Source organism: Micropterus salmoides, unplaced genomic scaffold, assembly GCF_014851395.1.
Source record: "Micropterus salmoides isolate LMB-PRFRI ecotype aquatic unplaced genomic scaffold, ASM1485139v1 Ms_hic_scaffold_2, whole genome shotgun sequence".
NCBI classification, from domain to species: Eukaryota; Metazoa; Chordata; class Actinopteri; order Centrarchiformes; family Centrarchidae; genus Micropterus; species Micropterus salmoides.
Window position 1 is genome coordinate 24272714 of NW_024041150.1, and position 22866 is coordinate 24295579.

Here is a 22866-nt window from a genome sequence, read left to right on the forward strand (position 1 = left end):
AAATGTCTTGGGTGACAATTCAAAATAAGAATATAGTGTAATATAATACAGTAAGGATGTCAGATATGTTTCTCCTGTAGATCAACTTTTCTCATTTATTTTATTTTTTCCAGCTGAATCTACATACTGTACACGCAGGCATGCCTGAAGTAGCCTAAAGTCTCTTCAAATGTGCATATGGCACCTTTTCACCTCAATGATAACTAAATTTAATTAATCTGAATTCAGTTAAGAATTATTAATTGATGAAATATTCCATAGGGAGGTCTGGGGATCCCCCCCCCAGGAGATTTTGAGCATTAAACACTTAATTTCCTGAATTCTGGAGACATTTTCTGCACCAATTTATGGTGGAAATGTCTTTATTTTTATAAAGGGAAGGCCAAAATTTAGGTGGCAGGTGACAATTCAGAATATAAAAATATAATAGAATGTAATGCAGTAATCAGTAGCTTATTATTTTTTTTCTATCTATCCATCCATCCATCCATCGTCAACCGCTTATTCTGCTTACAGGGTCGCGGGAGGTCATATCTATATATGGGTTATTTTCCCGCATTTGGCGAATTATTGTTTTTTTGGTCCACAACACAAGAAACAGCTCCAGCAGAGGGGGAGGGAGTGGGTGCTGTAAGAGATGTGATTGGGGCAGCCCAATGTCAGTATAGGCCTGATGCTTTAAAAAAAGAGTTAGGCCAATATAAATAAATAATTTGACTTGTAGCCTACTGGATGAGACAAGCACACTGCTGTTCATCAGAGGAAGAATAATATTACTTTTCCCAGTAACTAAGTAGTGTAACTAATTACTTTTCTAAAATGGTAATATTATTACTACTTACTAGTTACTAAGGCTCGTTACTAAATGCGCCATCCTTGACGTAAATCCACGACAGCTTAGCGGGACCAGACTTTGTTGTTCATGTCTGCTGAAACAGCCAAAAACTAAAGGAAGAATGGAAACCGAGGGAGAAAGGACCGCGGTGAAATTAGTTTTAAGTTGGATATTCGACAGACATTCACCCAGGATCCAGTGACGGCTTTTTAGTCAGTTCACCCAGTGACGGTTGTATAAGTGCGGTTAGCTCACCTCTGATGGCTCGCTTTTAACCAACGGGGGTTAGCTTAGGGACGATCAATAAATTACAATTGTGAGAACAGTGTTATGGGAGAATCATTATTTATTTCAATAGCTTCCAAGTCATATGACACAGGGACTTCAAACCAATGCCGAATTGTAGTACTGCACTAGGCAAATGAGACACACCCCTTCATATTTGATTTGAGAGCATATTCGACTTTATATTAATATTTATTCATAATTTATGGAAAATAATGCCTTTTTTTTTCAATAGCTTCCAAGTCATGTGACACAGGGACTTCAAACCAATGCCGAATTGTAGTACTACACTGGGCAAATGAGACACACCCCTTCATATTTGATTTGAGAGCATTTTTTATTTTTATTAATATTTATTCATAATTTATTGAAAAAAAGTGCTGTTTTTTTTCAATAGCTTCCAAGTCATGTGACACAGGGACTTCAAACCAATGCCGAATTGTAGTACTACACTGGGCAAATGAGACACACCCCTTCATATTTGATTTGAGTGCATATTCGAATTTATATGAATATTTATTCATAATTTATTGAAAAAAGTGCTAACCCCCGTTGTTTAAAAGCGAGCCATCAGAGGTGAGCTAACCGCACTTATACAACCGTCACTGGGTGAACTGACTAAAAAGCCGTCACTGGATCCTGGGTGAATGTCTGTCGAATATCCAACTTAAAACTAACTTCACCGCGGTGGAGAAAGGCATTATTTCCACAGCTGTAAGTAGCTAGCCTACTTACAGCTTTTTGTGTCATTATTGTGTCACAGTCTAAGATGCAAAGAACATTGTCGTCTATTTTTAACTCTGTGCAACCAGCAAAAAGCTTTCAACTGCGAACAATTCTACATTTATTGAAGCATCTGCAGAAGCAGCACAGCGACGTCAAACTTACAGAAAAAAAACTCCGGCAGCTACTGCCACTGATGCTTAGACTCGCGGGAGAGAGTGGCGTTAACGTCAGGTTTTGTAACTAGGCTACTTATAAATAAGCTACAAGTGCAGTAAAACCGCTGTTTAAAAGTCTGGATTTACTTGCTTTATAATTTACATCAGATTTACAGTTACAGTTGTATTCCAGGTGTATTAGAAGATATTCAGGAGGCATTATAATCCACCTTATGATGGCTTTGATGGTTTATTGCATTAAAATATAGCTTTTTTTTACCAGGTGAGGATGAAAATATCATATTTTTTCTGTATTTCATCTCCATGTAGTCTGTAATGGTAAAATAAATATGTTAATGTACAATGGATTTATATTCCTTAGCTTCTGACCTTTCAAAGGAGACCAGAATTATGCATCTAGTCCTAATGGTTGAGGAGATATTACTGATTTATTTTGGGTATGTTATTTTAGGCGTTTTTCCTGGAAATAGGTGCCAGGGTCCATGTGGTTAAGGGGCTGTTCCAGGTGGCTCCAATACATGATGATGATGACCCCGCCTACTGACACCTACAACAGAACACTCACACATGAATACTCAGCAACCAGACGTCCTGGGGACGTCACATGTGTTACAATCAGTAACAGTCCCAGCTCGCTATTGGTCCATGCAAAAAAAATTTATTTATGGTTCTTCATCTGTAGTACTTTTTTCTTTCGCCAAATCTTCTATAACTGTGGAATAGACCACCTGCTTCATGTCTACACTGGCACGCACCTTTCTAGTCTTTGCGACCATTCAAAGCTCTTTTACACTACTGCGCATTCACCCATTCACACACATTCATTCAGCATCGGGGGCAATTTGGGGTTCAGTATCTTGTCCAAGGACACGCAGCCTAGAGGAGCCAGAGGATTGAACCACCAATCTTCTGATTATCAATGCCCCATGTGTGGAAAGTGCTGGATGCCATGATCTGGTTGGGGGTTACACACCAACCGGAACTTCATGCCCATCAGCTTTGAACAACCGTTGAGCTCACAGCCCACCCGCTCCAACGTGCAGCGTGCAGGCCTTGTGACACACCACAGGGACAATGCAGATGTACTGGACAATGATTGGGGGGTCAAACAGGTTAGTCTTGGTGCCATTGCTGTTCACATTTTCAACAAATACACGATCTTTCCTCTTCTCTTGTCTCGTCCAGGCTGGAGGCCACCTTGAAGGCCTTGATGAACTCTGCTGTTCACATGCAACTGGCACCCTGCTTCACAATACCTGTAAAGCACACCTTTATTTGCAAGTGGATTTCTATCCATGTCATCTTGTCATGTGCAGTGGTGCTGCAGGCATTCACCTGTCCCTTGTTGTGAAGGCGAGAGACCTCATTGCAGGTTTTTCCAGAGGAGCCATCAGGACAGGTGCAAATGAATGGAACTCCTGCCCCAGTCACACAGGTTCCACCATTACTACACAAGTCCTCCTTGCAGTAATCACTGTTTACACCAAACACCAGACAAGCTGTAAAAAGTTGCAGCCAGTGGAAAAATTGTGTCTGCTCCTTCATAGCTGCTGTTTTTGTCAGTCATTGATTGGTTGTAGTTAGTTAAAGGGACAACAGGACCGTTTGGAGGACAGCAGTGCTTTGGACATTGTTGCTACCGTGGCTCGTGGTTGTTTTGCGGCTCTGTTAGCACCTCAAACTAACACTGCACGTCCCTGCATTTATGTTACCCTAATCAATACCAATATTAAGTGGAGTAGTTTTCAGCCAAGTCAATTCATGAAAGTATGCCACAAAGATTACAAAACTGGACTATGATACCAGAGACAGCTACTGTAAAGTTAAAACGACAACTTCTGATAGAATTTTAATAATAATAATAATATAATAATAATTGTCGGCGTTAATTAATTAATGCGATAACATGTTAACGTGCCCAGCCCTCAAAAATATGTATGAAATTATAGATGTGTACTAAGAATAAAATGTATTATCTTGATTTAAATTCATTAGTTCACATTCCAGTTTTTGTCTGTATCTCCAGAGCATGATGTCCCATATAACGACTAACAATGATAATTATTTTTATTGAAAATTCTTCTTTTATTACTAATTTTATTCACTGCATTTTTTTTATTACTGCATATTTATGCTACAGTTCACACACCCTAATCTAGAGATGGGATTGGAATTTTCTCAGTATTGGGAGGGACATGACCTCCCCATAGAAAGCCCCAATGGTCCACCCATCATTTTCAGGAATATAAACCAAATTATTATTCACATGAACATCTAAATAAAAGTTCAATGGCGATTTTCAAATGAAACTTTCTATAATAATACCCCAGTAAGATCATCAGACCATTAATTGTCATTATTATTATTATTATTATTTAATAACTAGTTTTCAATTTATTCGTTTTTAATTTGTTCTATATTCTTTACTCATTTCTATTTATTCATATGATTATTTACTTAATGATCATTTGATATTGAACATTTGTCCTGTCAGAAGGATTTTGAGATATGGAGTACATTGTCATCCAATTTCCTTTCCAGATAAAGTGATATAATACAGACTTAATGGCATAGAGGTTGTGTCCACGAAGAAAGAAAATGGGATGATGGTAAGGTAAGTTATTTGTTTTGATTTTGTCAGGTAAACATTTTCATGTAGGCCACATTTAAGTTCAGCATTGCAGTTTTGCATTATGTGCTTCTACTATTATTAAGTAGGCTACGTGGTTAAATGATTTCTTTTTGTGTCCGTTTTAACCGTGTTTATTGTTGTTTTATGATCGGGAGGCTCCACATGGTGTTTTATTTAGAAAACTGACCGGATTCTCTGCCGTTCTGTGTCTTATGCTGCGTTCCATTTACCTCGGAGGTCGGAGCTGGGGATGACGTCACACCCGAGTTGACGGCGTTCCAGTTAACAAGTGGGAAAACCTCGCTCGGCCAGCTGTTTGTTTACAACTAGCCAGATTAGCTATTGATACGACGGTTGATTAAAAAAACGCATTGTGCGGTATTTACTTACACTAAACACTGTGGCAACACGTCCACAGACAGCTGTTGGACAGCACTTTGTGTACGAACATTTATATGAGTCACAAGTAGTAGAAGTGCTAATAAATAGTATAAACTACAGCTTTCACTAATTGTTGATACCCCGACAGCCATCTTGGATCAAGGTCGTGCGGTTCTCCCGACTTCAGTTGAAAGTTTCAACCGGGAACTCGGAAATTCCGACTTCCCATGTGAAATGGAACGCACCATGACTTCCTGCCCGGTTCGATCTGCTCTGTGCTGATTGACACAGCAGAAATAGACCTGCTACCTGCCTGCTATCTATTCTGCAGAGCGGAGAACCGCTTCTGCGCTTCAGGGACTTGTGCAGATTCCCGATCGCTGGCTATATCAACAATAAACACAGAAAACAGACAAAACAGACTATTTAACTACGTAGCCTTCTTAACCACAGTAGAAGCACAAATATCAAGGACAACTTACCAAATCGACTAGGCCTACATCTAAACAATTCAGCAAAAGGCAGGCAAAACGCTTTTCTGAAATTCTCCATGTGGGAAATTCAGCCCTACTTTGACACACATTGTTTCCCTGAGTAAGACACTTAATCCCTCCTTGTTCCAGAGACGTGCGACCTCTGATATAAATAGCAATTGTAAGTCGCTTTAAATAAAAGCATCAGCTAAATGAATAAATGTAATGTGGCGCAGCACGCGCCGCCTGCTTGTGCATGCCACTTTTTATTGCGCCATTTTATCATAAAGTGAAAGTGAAAGTAGGCTATCTGTCAAGTGGGGTGCAGTTGCAGTTTTTCCCAACTTGAAAATTTGCAAAGAAAGCCGAAGCTGAATCCAAATATTTACCGAATTTCTTTCTTTTACGCACTAAATTCATAGAATGAAGGTTATTTCTTCTTGGAGTCAGGGCAGTACAATGGGTAAGCCGAGGTTTTAATTTGCACGCGTTGTCGCGACATTTTCGGCCTACGGTGCTCTTTCACGCTTTCATTATGTTATTGACGTTGTACTGATTTAAACCTGATTGTAAGGTGTGGAGAGGAGGTGTACTTCATGGCGTTACGGATGGTTTAACGCAAATAGCCGCCAGTCATAACTGTAATCCTTCCATTTTGCAGGTTCGCTGATTATGTACATTGTGGTAGCTCTTGGTGCATCGTGTAGTGCAGCGCCTGGTAAGCCTCTGTTTACTTTTATAAGTATGATATTCCTGATTATGATATTTCACCGTGTAGTAGCCTACTCTCCCATCTTTTCCTTTGGATCAATTTAGTCAGATTTATTCACTTTTTTTTAATGCTAATTAATTGTGCTTAAAATAACAACTTTGCTTTCATTTGTCAAGTAAGCCTTATTTGAATGACAGCTTATGTCCTCTTTGAACAAAACATGATTTAGGCTATCAAGAAACGTAATCTAGGGCTGCACGATTAATCTAATGGCGAATGCAATCGCGTCATTCTAATCTGACTGCAAAAAGGTTGCGATTTAATTCTTTTTTTCAAATTAAAGAGTGGCGTGTGTGTGACACCGTCTCTGTGTGCAGTGCAGTCTGCTCGTTATCCTTGCCTAACCAGGCTCTCGCACGCCCCTAAAAACCACACATGCAAACCAGATTTATTAGCAGCGTGCGAGTAACGTTAAAGAGAAGATAAAGGTTTGTGTTCGGATCGCTGGCCATTTAACGTTAGCTGTATCGGTGCCTTTTGTTGTTCAACATGTTCATCTTTTCATAAAGCCAACGTGCTGTCAGTACCTTTTCGTTAACCGACCAATCACAGCCTGGATGTTGAACAATATGATTATTGACAAGTTAATACATACCAATTACCAAATTAAAGACCAGTGTAGAGCCTTTCGCTTGCTCAAAGATTTAATTTAAAAAACAACAACACAGAAATGAAACAGCTGTAACTGGATTTAATAATCAACTAATGGTAAAATAGTGGTATTATATGAAACTATAACGAATACAGTAATTGATAAATTAACACTAACAGTATACTATTAACTGACCATTATACTTTTTATTTAATGTTAAACACTCATTTAAACCTCCACTGTTATTTATTTTTGGGCTGGTGGAAAAAAAGAACCAACTTTTTCTTCTTATGTTCGGTTTAACTATGTTTGAGCTGAGAAAAAGCTGTAAATTATTAATCAAGCAAGTAGACTCATAGTAACATTTGTTCCATTATATTGCAAATCGCAATATCGTCCACAATAATCGCAATACGACTTTTTCTCCAAATCTTGCAGCCCATGTAAAAACCCATCTTCACTCAGTACTTATACTACTACTACTACAGAATATATTACAAAAACATAAACTTCAACAACATGTATGTTGCCTATTTGACAGTTTCAGGTAGCCTTGTGGTTTTGGTCCAGTCCCCTGTCACGGTACACCACGGCCACACAACCACATTACCATGCTGGCTCAATCCACCGCAAAGTGCAGAGGGTTTCGAGGTTCGTTGGTACCGTCACAACAACTTTGATTCCCCGGCCATGCTTTATCGGGCAAAACAGTTTGACGATACATCTCAGGAAGCTTCGTACAAGGGCAGAGTCTCCTTTGGCTTAAAGGATGCAGCCTCTGGCGGACGGAAGGAAGGTGATGTGAGCCTGCAGCTGGTAAATGCTACACTTGAGGATGCAGGAGATTACGTTTGTTATGTCAGCAGTGATCAGGGTTATGATAGTGAAAGCGTCAGTCTCATCGTGACTGGTGAGTATCATGAAAGTGGAGAAAACGCACAAAAATAAAGGATAGTGTCTGTTCACCTTTACATCAAAAGTTTTTCATATTCCTTCTAGAAAGGGGAGCCCCTCCACTTCTGTCAGCTGTGTGGAAAGAAGATAACGTGATGAATGTGAGCTGTGAGTCTGGAGGCTGGTATCCAGAGCCTATCCTGCGCTGGTCGGACCAAAAGCAGGTTCTGGACACAAAAAACCTGAATTACAGAAAAGAGTCTTCTGGTCTTGTGTCAGTCCACAGCTGGCTTCTTGTCGCCAGCTCCTCTGAGGTTTACTGCTCAGTGGGCCTCTCTGGTGAAGAGATGAAGGAGGCAGGAGTGCGCCTGGAAAACCCTCCTCAACCTGGTGAACAGGGTAAAGAGAATGAAGTGCATGTGTGCAACAGGTGCATTTTCACTAAAAACCAACAAACATACAAGATTTCTTGCTTTTTATTCAGGATCCTCTGCAGCTGGATGGGTGGCCTTCACACTAGCCATGTTAGTGTTAGCTGTACTTGGAGTGCTGTACTTCATAAAGAGAAGTAAATATTTGATTTTATACAAATGTTTGTTATATGTTTTTTTAAAGAGAAAAATTAACTACATAAAACAAATGAATAAAATCCTGAAACAGATGTGGATAACCACAGTATATCATATGCAATTCCAATAAATACTTTAGAAACTTTATTTCAACTTTATTAGATAAACAATGAAACAATAATGTGTTTTAATTAAGTCAAACATCAAATAAATCTAAAGCCTGAAAATGTTTTATGTTTCAGGGAAGAAAGCCAATTCAAGAAATGACCACCCTGATGGTAAGAAGGACCACAGAGTTTCTGTAGACACATTATTTATTACTCTTGCTCAAAATTTCAGTGAGTATGACCTTTTATATTATATATATTTCTAGCAGCTTTGTTTTCTATATTTTTTGATGAACTCCCAAAGTCACAGGTTTTCCTCTTTCCTCTTAGCTCCTTAAATTGCCAAGGTACGAGAAAATAACTTAAAAGGGAACAAGAGAATGAGATAGCTTAACTTTCAAGCTACGAACTGATAGGCCGTGTGCGAGTTTCAGTATTTTGTTGTACAGAATGACATTCATTGATTTTCACCCTGTTTGCAAATGTCTTTCCGATGATTGTTGTTAAAATGTAAAATAATTTTATAAATGTGTGTGCTTTTAGAGATGGTCAGCTTTTTGAATATACTCACTCATAATTCCAATAGATAGTTTAGGAACTGAATTTTTAGATTATAAACAATGATACAATGATGTGTTTTAATTGTTGTGCGTGGCTGAACTGAATAAATTCAGTGGCAAAATTAAATCAAACATATCTAAATCCTGAAAACGTTCTATGTTTCAGGGATGAAATCCAAATCAGAAACTGACCACGCTGACCACAGAGTCTCTTCAGACACATATTTTTATTACGCTTACTCAAAATTTCAGTGAAAGTTCATGATATGTATGTTAAAGGTGCACTCCAGAGATGAAGTATTAGATTTTAGTATTTAGCACTTCTGTAAAAGAATTGTGAGAGACAAATTTTAAAAATCACCTACTATGAATCAAACTGCAAAAAAACAGTGAACCCTTCATGGATAGTACATCTCATGAAAAGGACATTGAACTTCATGTTTAGAATCAGTGGAGTGCCTCGATAAAATAACAGAACCCATGGATTAACTATCTTCTATTGTTTCCCCAGAGGTTCAGAAACCTTTACTAGAAGGTGAGATATAACTTTTTTGTTGTTAAAAATGTCAAAGCAAAACACTGACTGTGTCACAAACATTGCTTGCGGAACAGATAATTGTATTGGTACAGAATATTTTTTCTCTGTTACAGAAGTGATTCCAGATCTATCAACAGCTAGAAAGTATTATGGTAAGAATTTATGGTAAATAACAATTATTTATTTCTGTATTTCTGATTCATTCTAAAATTTGTTTAACTTTTCAACAGTAAATGTTACACTTGACAAGAAGGAAAATCAGTATCTCAAAATGAAGAACAATATACTGAGAGATGCCAACCTGGGAGGAGCTGATTTTCCTGATGGACAAAAGGTTACCTGTCTCACAGCTATCAAAGGAACACCTGGCTTCTCTTCTGGACAACACTACTGGGAGGTTTCTATGGGGCGTCCCTCAACAGTCTTCAAACAGTCGTGGTGGGTAGGAGTTACAAGTGCAACTGTCTTCCCTCTGGACGCTGATATGTCTCCAACTCCATCTAATGGTTTCTGGTTCATGTCCTCTTCACCTGGCAGATTTCAGTTTAACACCGAACCAAAAGTTTTCCTGCCTGTCCATTTCAGACCTCAGACGGTTGGTGTGTATTTGGATTATGACAGTGGAGAGCTTTCCTTTTATAATGTGGAAAATAAGAGCCTCATTGGCAGTTTAACAGCTAAGTTCACAAGGGAAGTTTTTCCACTTTTCAATCCTGGTAAAGGTGACAAGGCAGCTATGGAGATAATACAGAGAACAGAACAGGCTCAGTGTAGTGACACGGGTAACTGTATAGATTCACCAGCACAAGAGCCTGAATAATTATTTTATCAGTAATAAGTGTTGTTAGAAAGCAAGATGAAAACACTCATCCTGAGTGTTTTATATGTTTAATATATCCTGTGTGAAAGGGAGAAAGAGGATACAAAATTGAACCACGTGTTGCTTTGACTTAATGGTTTTATTTAGTTCATGGAAATTTTTTGAGTGACTTAAATGGGTGACCACCCAACATTTTTAATTAAGTCATATTAAAGCTAAAATTTTGATAGACACGCTAACTTAAACTGAAAACCAATTCTGCATGAGATAAAATAATAGAAGGGTTACACTAAATGTACAGTACCACTTCTGTGAAGCACATAGTGATTGTGTTTTGGGGGTTTCCGTCTCATTTTCGTGAACGCAATATCTAATATAAGATATTGCCTTGAGGGAATTTGTTGAAATTGGGCACAAACGTTCACTTGGACTCAAAGACTAACTGATAAGAATTTGGTGGTCCATGGTCACTGTGATCTCACAAAACATGTCTTTGGCCATAGAATTGATGCGGTATTTATGACACAATTTCACATAGAGGAAGTGATGACATTTTTTTGCCAAAAGGTCGAAGGTCAACTTCACTGTGACGTCATATTGTCCTGGAAAAACATACCATAACTCAGAAACAGAAGGGGAGATTGTGACCATATTTCACAGTTGGTCACACAGTTGGTTTTGACTGAAAGCTCAAAGGTCATTGTGACCTCAAAATAGAGTTTTGGTCATAATTTAAGAATGAAATTGGTGATTTCAGATTTCACACACGTCGACTGGGGCGACACAGTGAGTAAACAATGGCTTTCCTCCATCTCCTTCATTTTGCCTTTCATTTCCTGCCTCAAATGTGAATTTCGAGCGTCATCAGAATCACATGACCGCAAACAACATATTGAAGCTAATCATGCTCTTGTGAGTGAGTTTCACCAACTGCCCATAGAGAGGCTTCACATCTAAAAATGGAGGAAACAAAAGCACCACATTTTGTGTAGCTGTACTCTCTAAATTCCCTCTACATAGTAATCAATGTGGTCCTGTGTGGGCAACATCTATAATAATCCTTCGTTAATCAGTTCAACAACGTGTGTTGACTAGAATCATACATATTGTTACTATAGTGCTAACTATCTTTAAGCCAAAAAAATGTACTTTTTGAATTTTTTCAGTTCAAAAGTATTCACTACATACAATATATTATATGAGTCTTGACAGACAGGGATGTAAACTGCAACTTGAATGGTTGGCAGAGACATACAGACTTGGGACAGTAACTAGTTTGTTGAAGCTGCTAACTGACAACTTAGCTCTGTTGTTAAATGTGAGTTTGGGATGTAAGGTAAACATACCATTAAACGAGTAGTTGTACATTTTTGGAAATACACTTACTTGCTTTCTTGCCAAGAGTCAGATGAGAAATCTGTGTGCGAAATACTTAGCTCCATCCGGCAGCCAGTTAGCTTAGCTTAGGACAAAGACTAGAAATGGTGAAACGGCTATGGTGTCCTTCTTCTCGTTTACCTCAGCAAAAAAACAAACAAAGGCGTAGTTTTCCAAAACTACTAGTGTAGTAGTATTGTAGTGTTGTGGGCATGATAGCCTAGTGCTTAATACGCATACCATATACTGTGATGTCTCTGTTGCTTTCCTGTTTGCTTCTGTACATGAACACTGGTACTAATTGATAATGCAGGCCTCCTGTCTTTGGCAAACTGCATGTCAGTATGGTTTTTCAGACTTCGTATCTTCTCAAATATAAACATAGTTATGCCTTGTATGCCTTGATTGATCTACATTTTGTTTTCTATAGCAACGTGTTTCTGTTGTGTCCACCATCTGTAAGGTTTATTGAAACTGTGTTAATTGTGAAACCATATTCTTTTCGACAGTACTTTATACACTATAAGTAAAAGTGCACTGACACGTATACTCATTTTATTTAGAGACTAATTAGAATTTGTTTATCTTATGAATTTATCATTGTTTGTGCTCAGTTGCTGCCTTTGAAATAGCTTAAATTGTGATTGTAGTTTTGGGGATTTAAATCAGTTTTTAAAAACACTTTTACATTTATAAAGCGCTGCTGTCAATCACAAAGACTTATCAAATAGAAATATCACAGAGCTCATTTAGGTTCCAAAGGGTGCACATTTCAAAAAAGCTGGTTTTTGCAATCTATAATCTTATTGGTCTTGCATAAGGGACTCTAGGTGGCCTTTTTCAAGATACAGCAGGTTACAACCAGAGTAGGACAACAAAATGACAGACCCTCTTACTAATTTAATTCCTGGCCTCGTGAAAAACCATCTCATGGTTCAGCGTATGGTACAAAGTTCTCAGTGGAACAATACCTCAAGATATTGGGCTTATTTTAATACACTTAATGATTATGACCTTCTACCAGCTGCATCCCGCAGTCACAGGTTTTCCTCTTTCCTCTTTGTTCAGCTGATTGAAGTCTCAAGGTGGGAATTGGCTGACATATTTACTTTATCAGCTATTTAGAAACTGACATACAAAAGGGAACAATAACCCAGCTGTGGCCCTACACTGCTGGTTACAGTTGTGCTTGTGGCTTGACATCTGGAATGAGGCAGCTTTACTTTCAAGCTACAAGTTGATATCGTTGACCTTCTATATTTTGTTGTACACGATGTCATATTTTTTAAAGTTTACAAATGTCTTTTCAATGAAAGTTGATCAAATGTAAAATCATACTATAAATGAATGTGCTTTTAGTGGATAGCAGTTTCTTTTTTAAATAAACTCAATCATATATGGGATCCCATATTTATTTGTCATTTCTATTTCTTTGTCTCACTCTGCGTCCACAATGTAAAACTCACATTACAGTCCAGTTTAAGAAAACACAGCAAAATGTCATACACTTTAATAAGTACAGGTAGTATTTACAGTATATACACCATAACACAATACTAACTTTGTAATCACTATTGTATACTTTTCATAGATTAAGAAGTATTTACATTATGAATAAGTCCACATGTTGATTCTGAAATAATTTTCTTTTTTAAAAATTCTGATACGTAATAAATTCAAGTAGGCGTGCCTTGATACATAATAGTCTGACTATGATCATAGAATAAGGGGTACGCAAGAACCACTTCACCGGTGCATCATGGTCCAAAACGTCCAAGAATACATTTTAATACACTTGTCAGTTGGGCTTCATGGGTTGGGGGCACAATGTCAGTCAATAACAAACACAAACTACACAAGTTCAAAGTTGCATCAGTCCTGAAGACGTGTATCATCTGTGTTGATTTTTAAAGATAGGAACCATTTGTTTCTTCCTCCAAAGCTTTACACATTCATGTTTGGTCATTAGCCTTCAGTGGAAGTGAACACCAGACCAAGGAGCATTTGCTGTGACGTGTCCTTGTAGTCTGAAGCGCATACTGCAACCTCCTGGACTGGTATCACTCATTTGCTGCAGAAGGTGACATTTGTTGCATGTCACCTTCTCTCTCCCATATCTCCTACTGCTCTCCAGTAATGATGACATGAAAAATAATGTAAGAAAAAAGAAGCATTCACTCTGTCTGAACTCACATTCACACTTTTGAGTATATCGTCCAACCACTTAAATGCATCTGCAAAACAGACAGTGGGCATCCTGAACACTGAGTGTGAACGATCCTTAAATGGAGCAACCCATCTGTTTTCTTAGCTTAGTCAGTTTATTACACTACTCACTTATGACCGGGGTGATGAAACTGGGGATGCACCCAACGTCAGGTACCGCTCCCATGAAAGAAAAAAAAAAAAGAAAGAAAAAATAGAAGCTGCACCCCACCATGACCAAGACAATTTCTCTTCAATGTGATTGCTGGTGGTTTATACATTATGGTACGTGTCCTCTGCTGTGTCTGTTTTGCCCTAGCAGACAGAGGCAGCACTTTCCCTCCTCCCCTGCTTCTTCAGCAGCTGGATGCGGTTGTGGACATAAAACTTGATGGCCCTCCAGTCTCGCTGGTTGCTCACCAGCAGAGGGCAGAGTTCCAGGCAGCGCTCACAGTCCGCTTTCGCAGGGACTCGCAACTCCAGGAGGTTTCTATTTAGATGAGTCTCTACTGCTACACGCTCTGCCTCGGACCAGGGACGCTTCAGCACACCACGCTTCCCTGTGAGGCAGAGGGGGAGGCGTTAACATAATGTAAACAAACAGAATGCAAAGGATCAAATTTATAAGGATTTGACTGAACTTGGGAAGTCATACACTGATAGACAGATTACCCGATTTTGGTGGAATACATCTCCTCTTATGAACAGTGGCTATCGATGGGCTGACTGGAGAAGGAATGGCCGCTCTCTTCTTCCGTGGCGGTCGCCCCGGTCCTTTCTTCTTCACCATCACCTCAGCTTTCTCCTTAACGTCCTCCTTTTCTTCCTCTGCCTCTGAATCTTCTGAAAAGGAGTCTGCTGAGTTGCCAGACATTACTGTACACCAGAGATAAAAAAAAAAATAATAAAAAAAAAGGGTAGATAACCAAAAATATATGACTAACACACATAATAATTTAAGAAAAGGGATTAACTGCAGTTGCATTAGTATAGCAAAAATGTCTCTTGAATGAATCTGGCTGTAAAATGTTGTGCTTCAACCTCCCTAAGGCCTTTAAAAGGAATAGTTCTGTGTTTTGAGAAAGACACCTTTTGGCTTTCTTGCTGAGAGTTAGATGAGAAGACTAATGCTACTCTCATGTATGCAAAATATGCAGCTACAGCCAGCAGCTAGTTAGCTTAGCATAAATACTGGAAATAGCTCACTAAACCTTATATCTTGTTTGTTTAATCTTTACAAAATCCAGTGGGTTTTACTATTACTTGGTGGGGCTCAGTGACTTCTTGGAGTCTTTGCTGTTTACCTGGAAACCTCGCAGTGACAACCAGACTCCAGTAAATCACTGCTCTGGGCCAATAAATAGACAGAAAATGCATGATGCTGCTCCTTACCATCCAACTCGAGGCAGATATGCTGCAGGCTCATCCCTCGGAAAAGCACGCCCTCCCTCTCTCCATAAAGAACAACACGACCAACACGACCCATAAGTGCTGGATCCCGAATGATAGTGGAGCAGTTCTGGGTAACGTGGTACTCTCGTTCCAGGAAGTCCTCCAGCCGTTTGGTAGCTCCACCCTGGCCATCGCCCTCCTCTAAAAGTAGCAGTTGGGTAAGTATTGCTACCTGCCGCCGCACACGCGTTGCTGTCAGTGCTCCGGCGTTCTTTGCCCCGCTGGCTCGTGCCAGGTTTCTCAGAAGGTCTGTGCCCCGCAGTGGTGTGGCAGGAGAGTGGTAGGGCCGGGAGAAGACATACGGGCTCTCTGGGTCCACACCTACATTGGGGCTGGTTTGAAGGAGTAGGTCCAAACAGGACTCACAGTGTGGCGGGAAAATAAGAGGCTGGATGCGACCACGCTTGCCCAAAACACCTGCCCGCGGGAGGTTACAGAGGACCTGGCGCTCGAAGGGGGACAGGAGGGCTTCCATGCCAGAGGGGGAGCTGTTATTGGAGCTGGCCTGTGGAGTTATGCGGTTGCGGTAGTCCTGGATCGTGAGCTTGGCCACCTCACATTCCCGGTGGCGGTTGTAGAGGATGAGCAGGGAGAGGCTAGAATGGCATAGCAGGCGCCAAGCCTCGGCAGAGTGAGGAGAACGGGTTAAAGAAAGGAAAGAGGCGTGCTGCTGGCGGCGGAGGTAGACAACCAAACAGGAGAGGGAAGACATCAGCGGAGACATGTGATGTCTGTTTGTATGTTGAAAACGAGAGAGAAAGAGAGAGAGAGAGAGAGAGAGAGAGAGAGAGAGAGAGAGAGAGAATTAAATGCTTTAAATATAACAGCTAAATGACAAAGTTAGGGCTGAACGATTTGGGGGGAAAATCTAATTGCAATTTTTCTGCCAGATATTGCGATTACGGTTCGATTTTCAATTTTTTTTTTATTGATGTTTAGTTAAAGTTCAATATTCACTGCCAGTCTATTTTTGACAGAAGCCACATCAAGCAGCACAGAGAAGATGAACCAGACAGGAAGTCAGACACAGAACAGCAGAGAGAATCCGGTCGATTTTCAAAATAAAACATCTGTTGCAGACTCCTGATCGTACATCAACAATAAACACAGTTAAAACAAACAACAACAACAACAACAAACAAAAAGAGACACAATTTAACTATGTAGCTACTTAACCATAGCAGAAGCACAAAAATCAAGGACAACTGAGCAAATCTGAACAAGTCAGCAAAATCAGACAGGCTCTTATTCTGAAATGCTCTATGTGGATATGTAACGTTAGCCTTCAGAGATCAGAACGGCCTCACAGAGAGCTGTTATCCTTAGTTGGAAGCACACAAAATGCAACGTGTAGGCTAAACGCTCCGCAGCTGGAACACCTCTGTGTGAGTTGACGCCGGACAAAACCGCGGCCTGTGTCGGTTCAGCTTTTAACCCACATTTTCCTCTAGTTTCGTTTTTTGTTGTAAAATGAAAATCGCCGTCTTCATGATTAGCTATTCGCGTTCTTTCAAATTGCAATTTCTATTTTAAAATGATTAATCGTTCAGCCCTAAACAAAGCACGACCTGAAACATCATCAATAATGATCTAACTGGTAATAAGACTACAAAAAGTGTTTCAGAGACAACAGTGCAAACATAAAGACAATAATCTAATCCCACCTAGCAATCTCTCCATTCTTCTCCTCTGGTGCGTCATCTTCTGCTTCTCCACTCAGGTCCAGATCTTCATCTGGATCTATGTCTGGCTCTGGAGTAGGAGGTGGAACCAGCTCCTCGCGACTTCTCGAGCTCTCCACCTCCACTTTTTGCTGCTCTTCATGCTTTTCTCTCTTCATCCTCCGACCCCTTTTGGGAGTAGTTGGGGGAGGCGGTGACGGACTCTTTACTCGTGACACCATCGGGGGTGCGGGACGTTTTGTGGTGGGCACTGGTAAGCTAGGCCCCTTCTTGGTGGCTGCGGGCTGAGCCAAAGAAGGCGGTGAAAGCGAGAGGGAGAACGAGACGCCGCCTGTGCTCGAGCGTGTAGCTGGAGGGTCCCTCTCCCTGGCAAACAGAGAGGGTGGAGCAGGGTTTGAGGCCGAGGGCTGAGGGACAGCAAAGGAATGACTGTGAGGAGCGGAGGTGGAGGACGATGAAGGGTGAGGATGTGAGGCGCTGCCATTTGAAGAGCTGTGCGTGTGCAGGTGTGCCAGCTCCATGGCTGTTCTGACCTCTGGCTGGCTGGCGTGGTGCTTCTCCAAGTGGCGTGCTAGAGAGCGATAGTGGCGGCCACAGTACGGGCAGTGCTGCCGCCGGCTCACCGTGCCGCCACTCGAGCTGCCAATGTTTATGTTAATGTTGTTGTTGATGTTTGTGGTCGGGGATGCCAGGGCGCTGACCTGGGTCTGGGATCTGGCCGGGGTTGCCACAGATGCCGGGCGGGAAAAGGATGAGCATGGGCGCCCAGGTCCCCTGGATGAGGTGGGCGAGCTCTTCTTTTTTGTACTGACCACCGCGGGCAGCTTACGTTTCTTGCGGCGGCGGAGCATTCGACCCCTTATCTCCTCCATTTCCTCTTCTTCATCGTCGTCGTCGTCGTCGTCATCTTCCTCTTCTTCGTCCTCCTCTCGGTCTGAGTCACTGGGCTCGGAGTGGGTGAGTGGGGAGGATGAGGGTGACAATGACCAGGATGGGGTAAGGTAATCAGAGACGGAGAGGGACAGTGGGTGGGGGCCGGCCTCTTCCTCCTGGTTAGACAGATTTCAAATTAAAACAAACCACCATGTTAGCTCAGCGTGTAGTTATATTAACAGGACCCACATTTGAAGTGGCGATTTTTAATTTTTCTGTCAACAAATCTCATGAAAGAACGATGTGTTCTGACTTCCTTATCCTGTCAGTGGCTCTCAGCCCAAAGCCCTTTCATTCCAAAGGCCACAAATATATAAGGGGTGCCCACATGGCTAAGAAGCTAACAATGGACCACAATCTCCCCATTTGGAGTCAGGCCAAGGACCTTTCGTGCATCTCTCTGCGCGATGCCTCGTTCATTAAAATGACAATGACTATATAGGCGGTTTTATTTTCCCCACAGGTGAATGACTTTGCATATTCCGAATCAGGGAACATAGAGGCTGTTTACACATCCACATACAACAACTACGTGGGTGGAAATGCAAACCAGTCGCAGTCTAATGCAAATAAAATCCAAAAGTCTGACACATAGGTCTGACTGCGCAGACATGCAGTATGTCCATCTGGTGCATAAATGTCTTCAAATTGCACCAATCATTGAACATGCTCATGAACAGATCGTGTCCCTTTGTGAACGTGAACTCATGCAATGCTGTGAAAAGAGACACTTTGGAAAGTTATTATAAACTGTAGTAGTTAATACCAAATTATTAATTTTTTTATCCATTTAATTCACAACTTCCCATCTTGCAACCATGACTGTCGATAATGAAATATGACCGCCAGACGTCAACTACAGCAGCTAACGTAAACATAACATCAAACTTATATTACTGGCGCAGTCTCTATTGTTTAATAGTAAGTTAATCATATTAAGTTAATCAAACAAATACATGCTAATTTGACATTTTACGGTAGGCCATTGTGCGTGACAATTTTCTCACAAGCCTTACTTGCACCATCAGCAAATTTAATACCTACAGCAAATTTAGGGTAAACACTGGGTTTTGGTCTTTTCACAGGATTTGCTGACAATAAGAAAAATACAGAACATCACAAGACTTAAAGCAATATGTGTGTACCATCGCTACGGTTGAGAATGCGCTTCGACTGCCATACCAACGAGCCTGGCTCTTTGCCGTTGCAGTCAAGTTTGGTAGCCTGTAGCCCGGGTCTGAATCCGGGTAGGGTGACTACTCTTGCTCTTCTCTACACAATCCTTGTCCACTTTATTCAGTTAATAGCTCACCATTGCATTCTCTCCCCAGTCAGTCAAGCTGTAGTCGACTGTGATCTCCTCCCCTTTGGCGATGTCGCGGATTGCTATGACAACCAACCGCACCTGGGTCCCACAGTGGACTTCTCGAATCCGGCAGTTCGGCGGCGGATGGAAGAGCACAGGTCCCCGAACTCCACTTGCTCCCTCCTCCCCCAACTCTGGCACACTGGAACACATAAACTGACATTAGCAATATGGTTCCCTAACTTACAAAAAGAATCACCACGGTGAGGGTCCTCCTTACCAGAGCTGAGTGGGATCAGGCAGGTAGTAGGGACTGCCGGGTGGAGGGAGGCGGTCTTCTGCACCCTCTGGATACTGACTATCACCTGGGACAGAGTAGACTGTTTAAATCCAGCACATCTCAACTGCTTAATCACCAAGCAAAGGCCTTATGTTTGAAAGATGAAAGGCGGCTCTCCTTAATATAATACACTGATACATACAACATGGTACATTTGTTTTCCATAAGCACCAGAGTGGATAAAAACACAAACAACAGGTGTCAAAACGTGTGTGTCTGTGTTTCTATATATACCGGGGCTGTAGCTGTGCTCCGACATGCTCTCCTCCTCCTCATCTTCTGTTACATACGCTCGGTCACACACCTTCACAGGTGTCCCCTTCCTTTTTCTCCCACACACGCGGCTGTGAAAACAAATCCAGGGCTTCACTTAGCATAATGATGCATTCAGACAAAGCAGTGATCAAGACTTCATAACTGCAAGTATTCAACTGGAGGGCAGCTGAAATGAGCAGAGCATGTGAAACATATGGCAAACACTTGAATCTGTTCACATAACATTTCTCTTAGGTGGGTGACTCATCCACAACAACAATAATGCTATGAAGTACTTAACTAGCGAAGGTGGCAATAGTGTATTTGTTGTTCTTCCACAGAAATGTTTAAATGTCTTTGATTTGACAAACAAAGAAAAATCCTGCATATATTGCTGGTTTAAGTATACACAGTTTGGCAGAAGAAAAGCAGGCCTTGAAAATCATATAAAGGACCAACTACATTTGAGCTTTCCATTTTGCCTTAGTGTTAATGAATTAGCCAATAAAATTTCAGAAAAAGCTATAAAAAGTGCCAATTTCGAAGAGCCAATTGAGACCTTTTAATTTAACAGTCCAGAACTCAAACATATAAAACACATAACAGCTTAAAAATTCTCACATTTAAAAAGCAAGAAACAACAATTATTCCTTGTTATATTGTGATAAATTACACAATACAGTTTCTGTCTATGGCTCTACCTCATAACTATATTTTAGTACCACATGGTCTCCCGTCCCTGCAGCAGGTTTACCTGCCAATCGTGGTGTAGATCCCTAGTCCCTGATTTGAGGACCATGATTGAGAAAAACCAGTTTTCTGTAAACAGGCAGCTGTTGTGGAGAACTTACTTTAACTATGTCGGTTATCATGATTTCTTTTCTAAATACTGGACATGGCCCCACCCCTTAATCCAATCACGTCAGACAGTATAAATGCATTTATAAGAGGTCTAATTAGCACCACAAAGAGTCCCTAACTCACTGAGCCTGGAGTCAGTCAACTGTTTTCGGATACAATTTTGGTCATGGTCAGCAACTTTGTTTACTCAAAACCAAACAAGCCACGAGTCATGATCTGCACCAGCTGAGCAGCCAAGCAGCGTTGAGAGCATAATAACACTAGCATAGCTTGTTGGTTGGATATTATGTCCCGGAATCTGTAACGTTAGTCTTAAGAAATCTGACATGACAGGGAGTATCAACAAGGGAGCAGATTATTGGCCAGCTAGTTACGTACTGATGATTCCTGCAGGCTAACATTAATGCTAAACCTCGGCTAGCCAGTTAGCTTTCAGCAGCTAACGTTGAGACTTCTGTCCCGTCAAAACACAAAAAATAAGGCTGGCGATTAAACGCGAGCTGAGGCGGGTAGGAGAAGACGCAGCCTCACAGGATACAGCAGCTGCAACCCAAAAAAGAAACAAAACACTCCTTTCCTGCTCCCTTTTCTGCAATATAACGATGAAATCATGCACGCGGAATAAAGGCTCCTAACGTTTAACTAAAACAGACGTGCACGCTCGCGGCGCGTGCGTCTCGGGGCTCTTGCATTTTGCTCACAAATCCCCGGTGAAAACAAACCCCGCGCGGCGACAAACCGGAGGCAGGCCGTGCTCACTCACCCCCTCGGCGGCGGCGGTTTGCTCCCATCCCCGTCGCTGTCGAGGGTCGGTGGTTCCCGGTAGTCAAAAGGCGACCGTACAGTCTCCGCCATTAGGACTCCCTTCGCTACCTCTCGCGCTCCGGTAGATTGCAGAACGCGCATGTGCACAACATCCTTTGGGGTTCTAATGGTAAAATGGGGTGCACTGAGATCTGAGGAAGATAAAGACCTACAACCTCAAGGCTCAAATTCAGCGGATGCACTGATTGAAGTACAGCGGTTCAGTAGTAGCTGTGACCTTTCATTCACTTACGTGGAAGCGCAGACAAAGCAATGCTCTGAAATTAGGTAGGCCACAAAAGTAAATACTATCCTCACTCATACTCATCCTGCAGAAAACGTCCTCTGAAACTAATACATTATTATACGTAAAAATATAACATATTTTCTGTTGCTGCCCCCAGACTTTGGAACAGTCTTCCGTATAACATAAAGTAGTCCTGCCCACCATTGAGAACTTCAAATCTAAATTAAAAACCTACCTTTTCTCTGGCTTTTGCCTGATTCTGACCCAATGGTTTTTGTCAGGCCCACTTAGAATTATTTTAATTGTTCACTCACAGCATTTCAGTCTGACGCGCTGTTACTTATTTACTTTCAGTTTCTTTGAATTTGATTTTAACCCGAGTACTCCATATTCTTTTTATTGATATACTGTACAGGTGTTGTATTGTGTATTTGGATAAGGTATATACTCTTTGTTCTTGTGTTTGTGTATACTTGTATTTGTGTATGTTGTGCACTTGTAAAGCACATTGGGTCAACTCATGTTGTTTTTTAAATGTGCTATACAAATAAAGTGACTTGAGAATCAGTGCATGAGTAGCATGTTACTGTTGTAGCTGCTGGTTGTGGAGCTACCTTTAGCTACTTCACATACAGCTGGGTAGTTTAGTCCATTGCCTCCCAATCAATAGAAGTCCGGCCCCCTCTTGAGGGTCAGGATAAATCTGAGGGGTTGTGAGATGATTAATAGAGTCGGAAAGCAGAAAAATTTCTGCACCACAATGAATTTGAATGACTTGAACAGCTATTTTAAATGAAACCATCTGATTAGTTTACAGGAAGAATCACTTTGGTGGATCTGCTAATACCCAAGGTGCAAAATTTACTTTTTTGTCCACCAGCCAATGGCCAGTGAATGCTCAAGTTGTTCCAGCCACTCCATAGATGACCACAGTTTTTTAGCTGGTGAGAGAAGTAAATCTACCAGCATTTTGCATATTTTACTAGCATTTGGCTGGTGGCTGGTGCTAATTTTGAACCCTGCCAATACCCCATCTAAAATGTG

General features: G+C 41.1%; 2 protein-coding genes across 4 annotated transcripts; one reads left to right on the top strand and one right to left on the bottom strand.

Annotated features, from left to right (window-relative positions):
* Positions 1–5785: 5785 nt before the first annotated feature.
* Positions 5786–13145, top strand: LOC119911779 (butyrophilin-like protein 3). Of its 2 annotated transcripts, none has more exons than XM_038730698.1 (9): positions 5786–5971; positions 6170–6226; positions 7414–7782; positions 7872–8165; positions 8251–8334; positions 8578–8673; positions 9514–9537; positions 9654–9692; positions 9771–13145. In XM_038730698.1, the coding sequence occupies exons 1-9, from the start codon at positions 5932–5934 to the stop codon at positions 10358–10360; spliced, it is 1593 nt and encodes a 530-aa protein (XP_038586626.1). In that variant the 5' UTR covers positions 5786–5931; the 3' UTR covers positions 10361–13145. The 2 variants fall into 2 exon arrangements, with proteins under 2 accessions (XP_038586626.1, XP_038586627.1); XM_038730699.1 differs by having other exon boundaries at positions 5787–5971; positions 8578–8613.
* A 74-nt stretch (positions 13146–13219) lies between these two features.
* On the bottom strand, positions 13220–21687 carry LOC119911778. Of its 2 annotated transcripts, none has more exons than XM_038730696.1 (8): positions 21535–21687; positions 19890–19999; positions 19596–19680; positions 19322–19517; positions 17059–18125; positions 15335–16125; positions 14615–14818; positions 13220–14502 (listed from the first exon to the last, which is right to left on the bottom strand). In XM_038730696.1, exons 1-8 carry the CDS (start codon positions 21675–21677, stop codon positions 14258–14260), a joined length of 2841 nt encoding a protein of 946 aa, XP_038586624.1. In that variant the 5' UTR covers positions 21678–21687; the 3' UTR covers positions 13220–14257. The 2 variants fall into 2 exon arrangements, with proteins under 2 accessions (XP_038586624.1, XP_038586625.1); XM_038730697.1 differs by lacking the exon at positions 21535–21687 and adding an exon at positions 20665–21386.
* Positions 21688–22866: the final 1179 nt, after the last annotated feature.

Coding starts and splice junctions, on each gene's coding strand:
- LOC119911779 (XM_038730698.1), top strand. CDS start 5,932: ATGAAGGTTATTTCTTCTTGGAGTCAGGGCAGTACAATGG. Junction 5,972..6,169: donor GAGTCAGGGCAGTACAATGG/GTAAGCCGAGGT, acceptor TCCATTTTGCAG/GTTCGCTGATTATGTACATT. Junction 8,674..9,513: donor TACTCTTGCTCAAAATTTCA/GTGAGTATGACC, acceptor TTGTTTCCCCAG/AGGTTCAGAAACCTTTACTA.
- LOC119911778 (XM_038730696.1), bottom strand. CDS start 21,677: ATGCGCGTTCTGCAATCTACCGGAGCGCGAGAGGTAGCGAAGGGAGTC. Junction 19,681..19,889: donor GGAGCACAGCTACAGCCCCG/GTATATATAGAA, acceptor ACTCTGTCCCAG/GTGATAGTCAGTATCCAGAG. Junction 14,503..14,614: donor ATGTATTCCACCAAAATCGG/GTAATCTGTCTA, acceptor TCTGCCTCACAG/GGAAGCGTGGTGTGCTGAAG.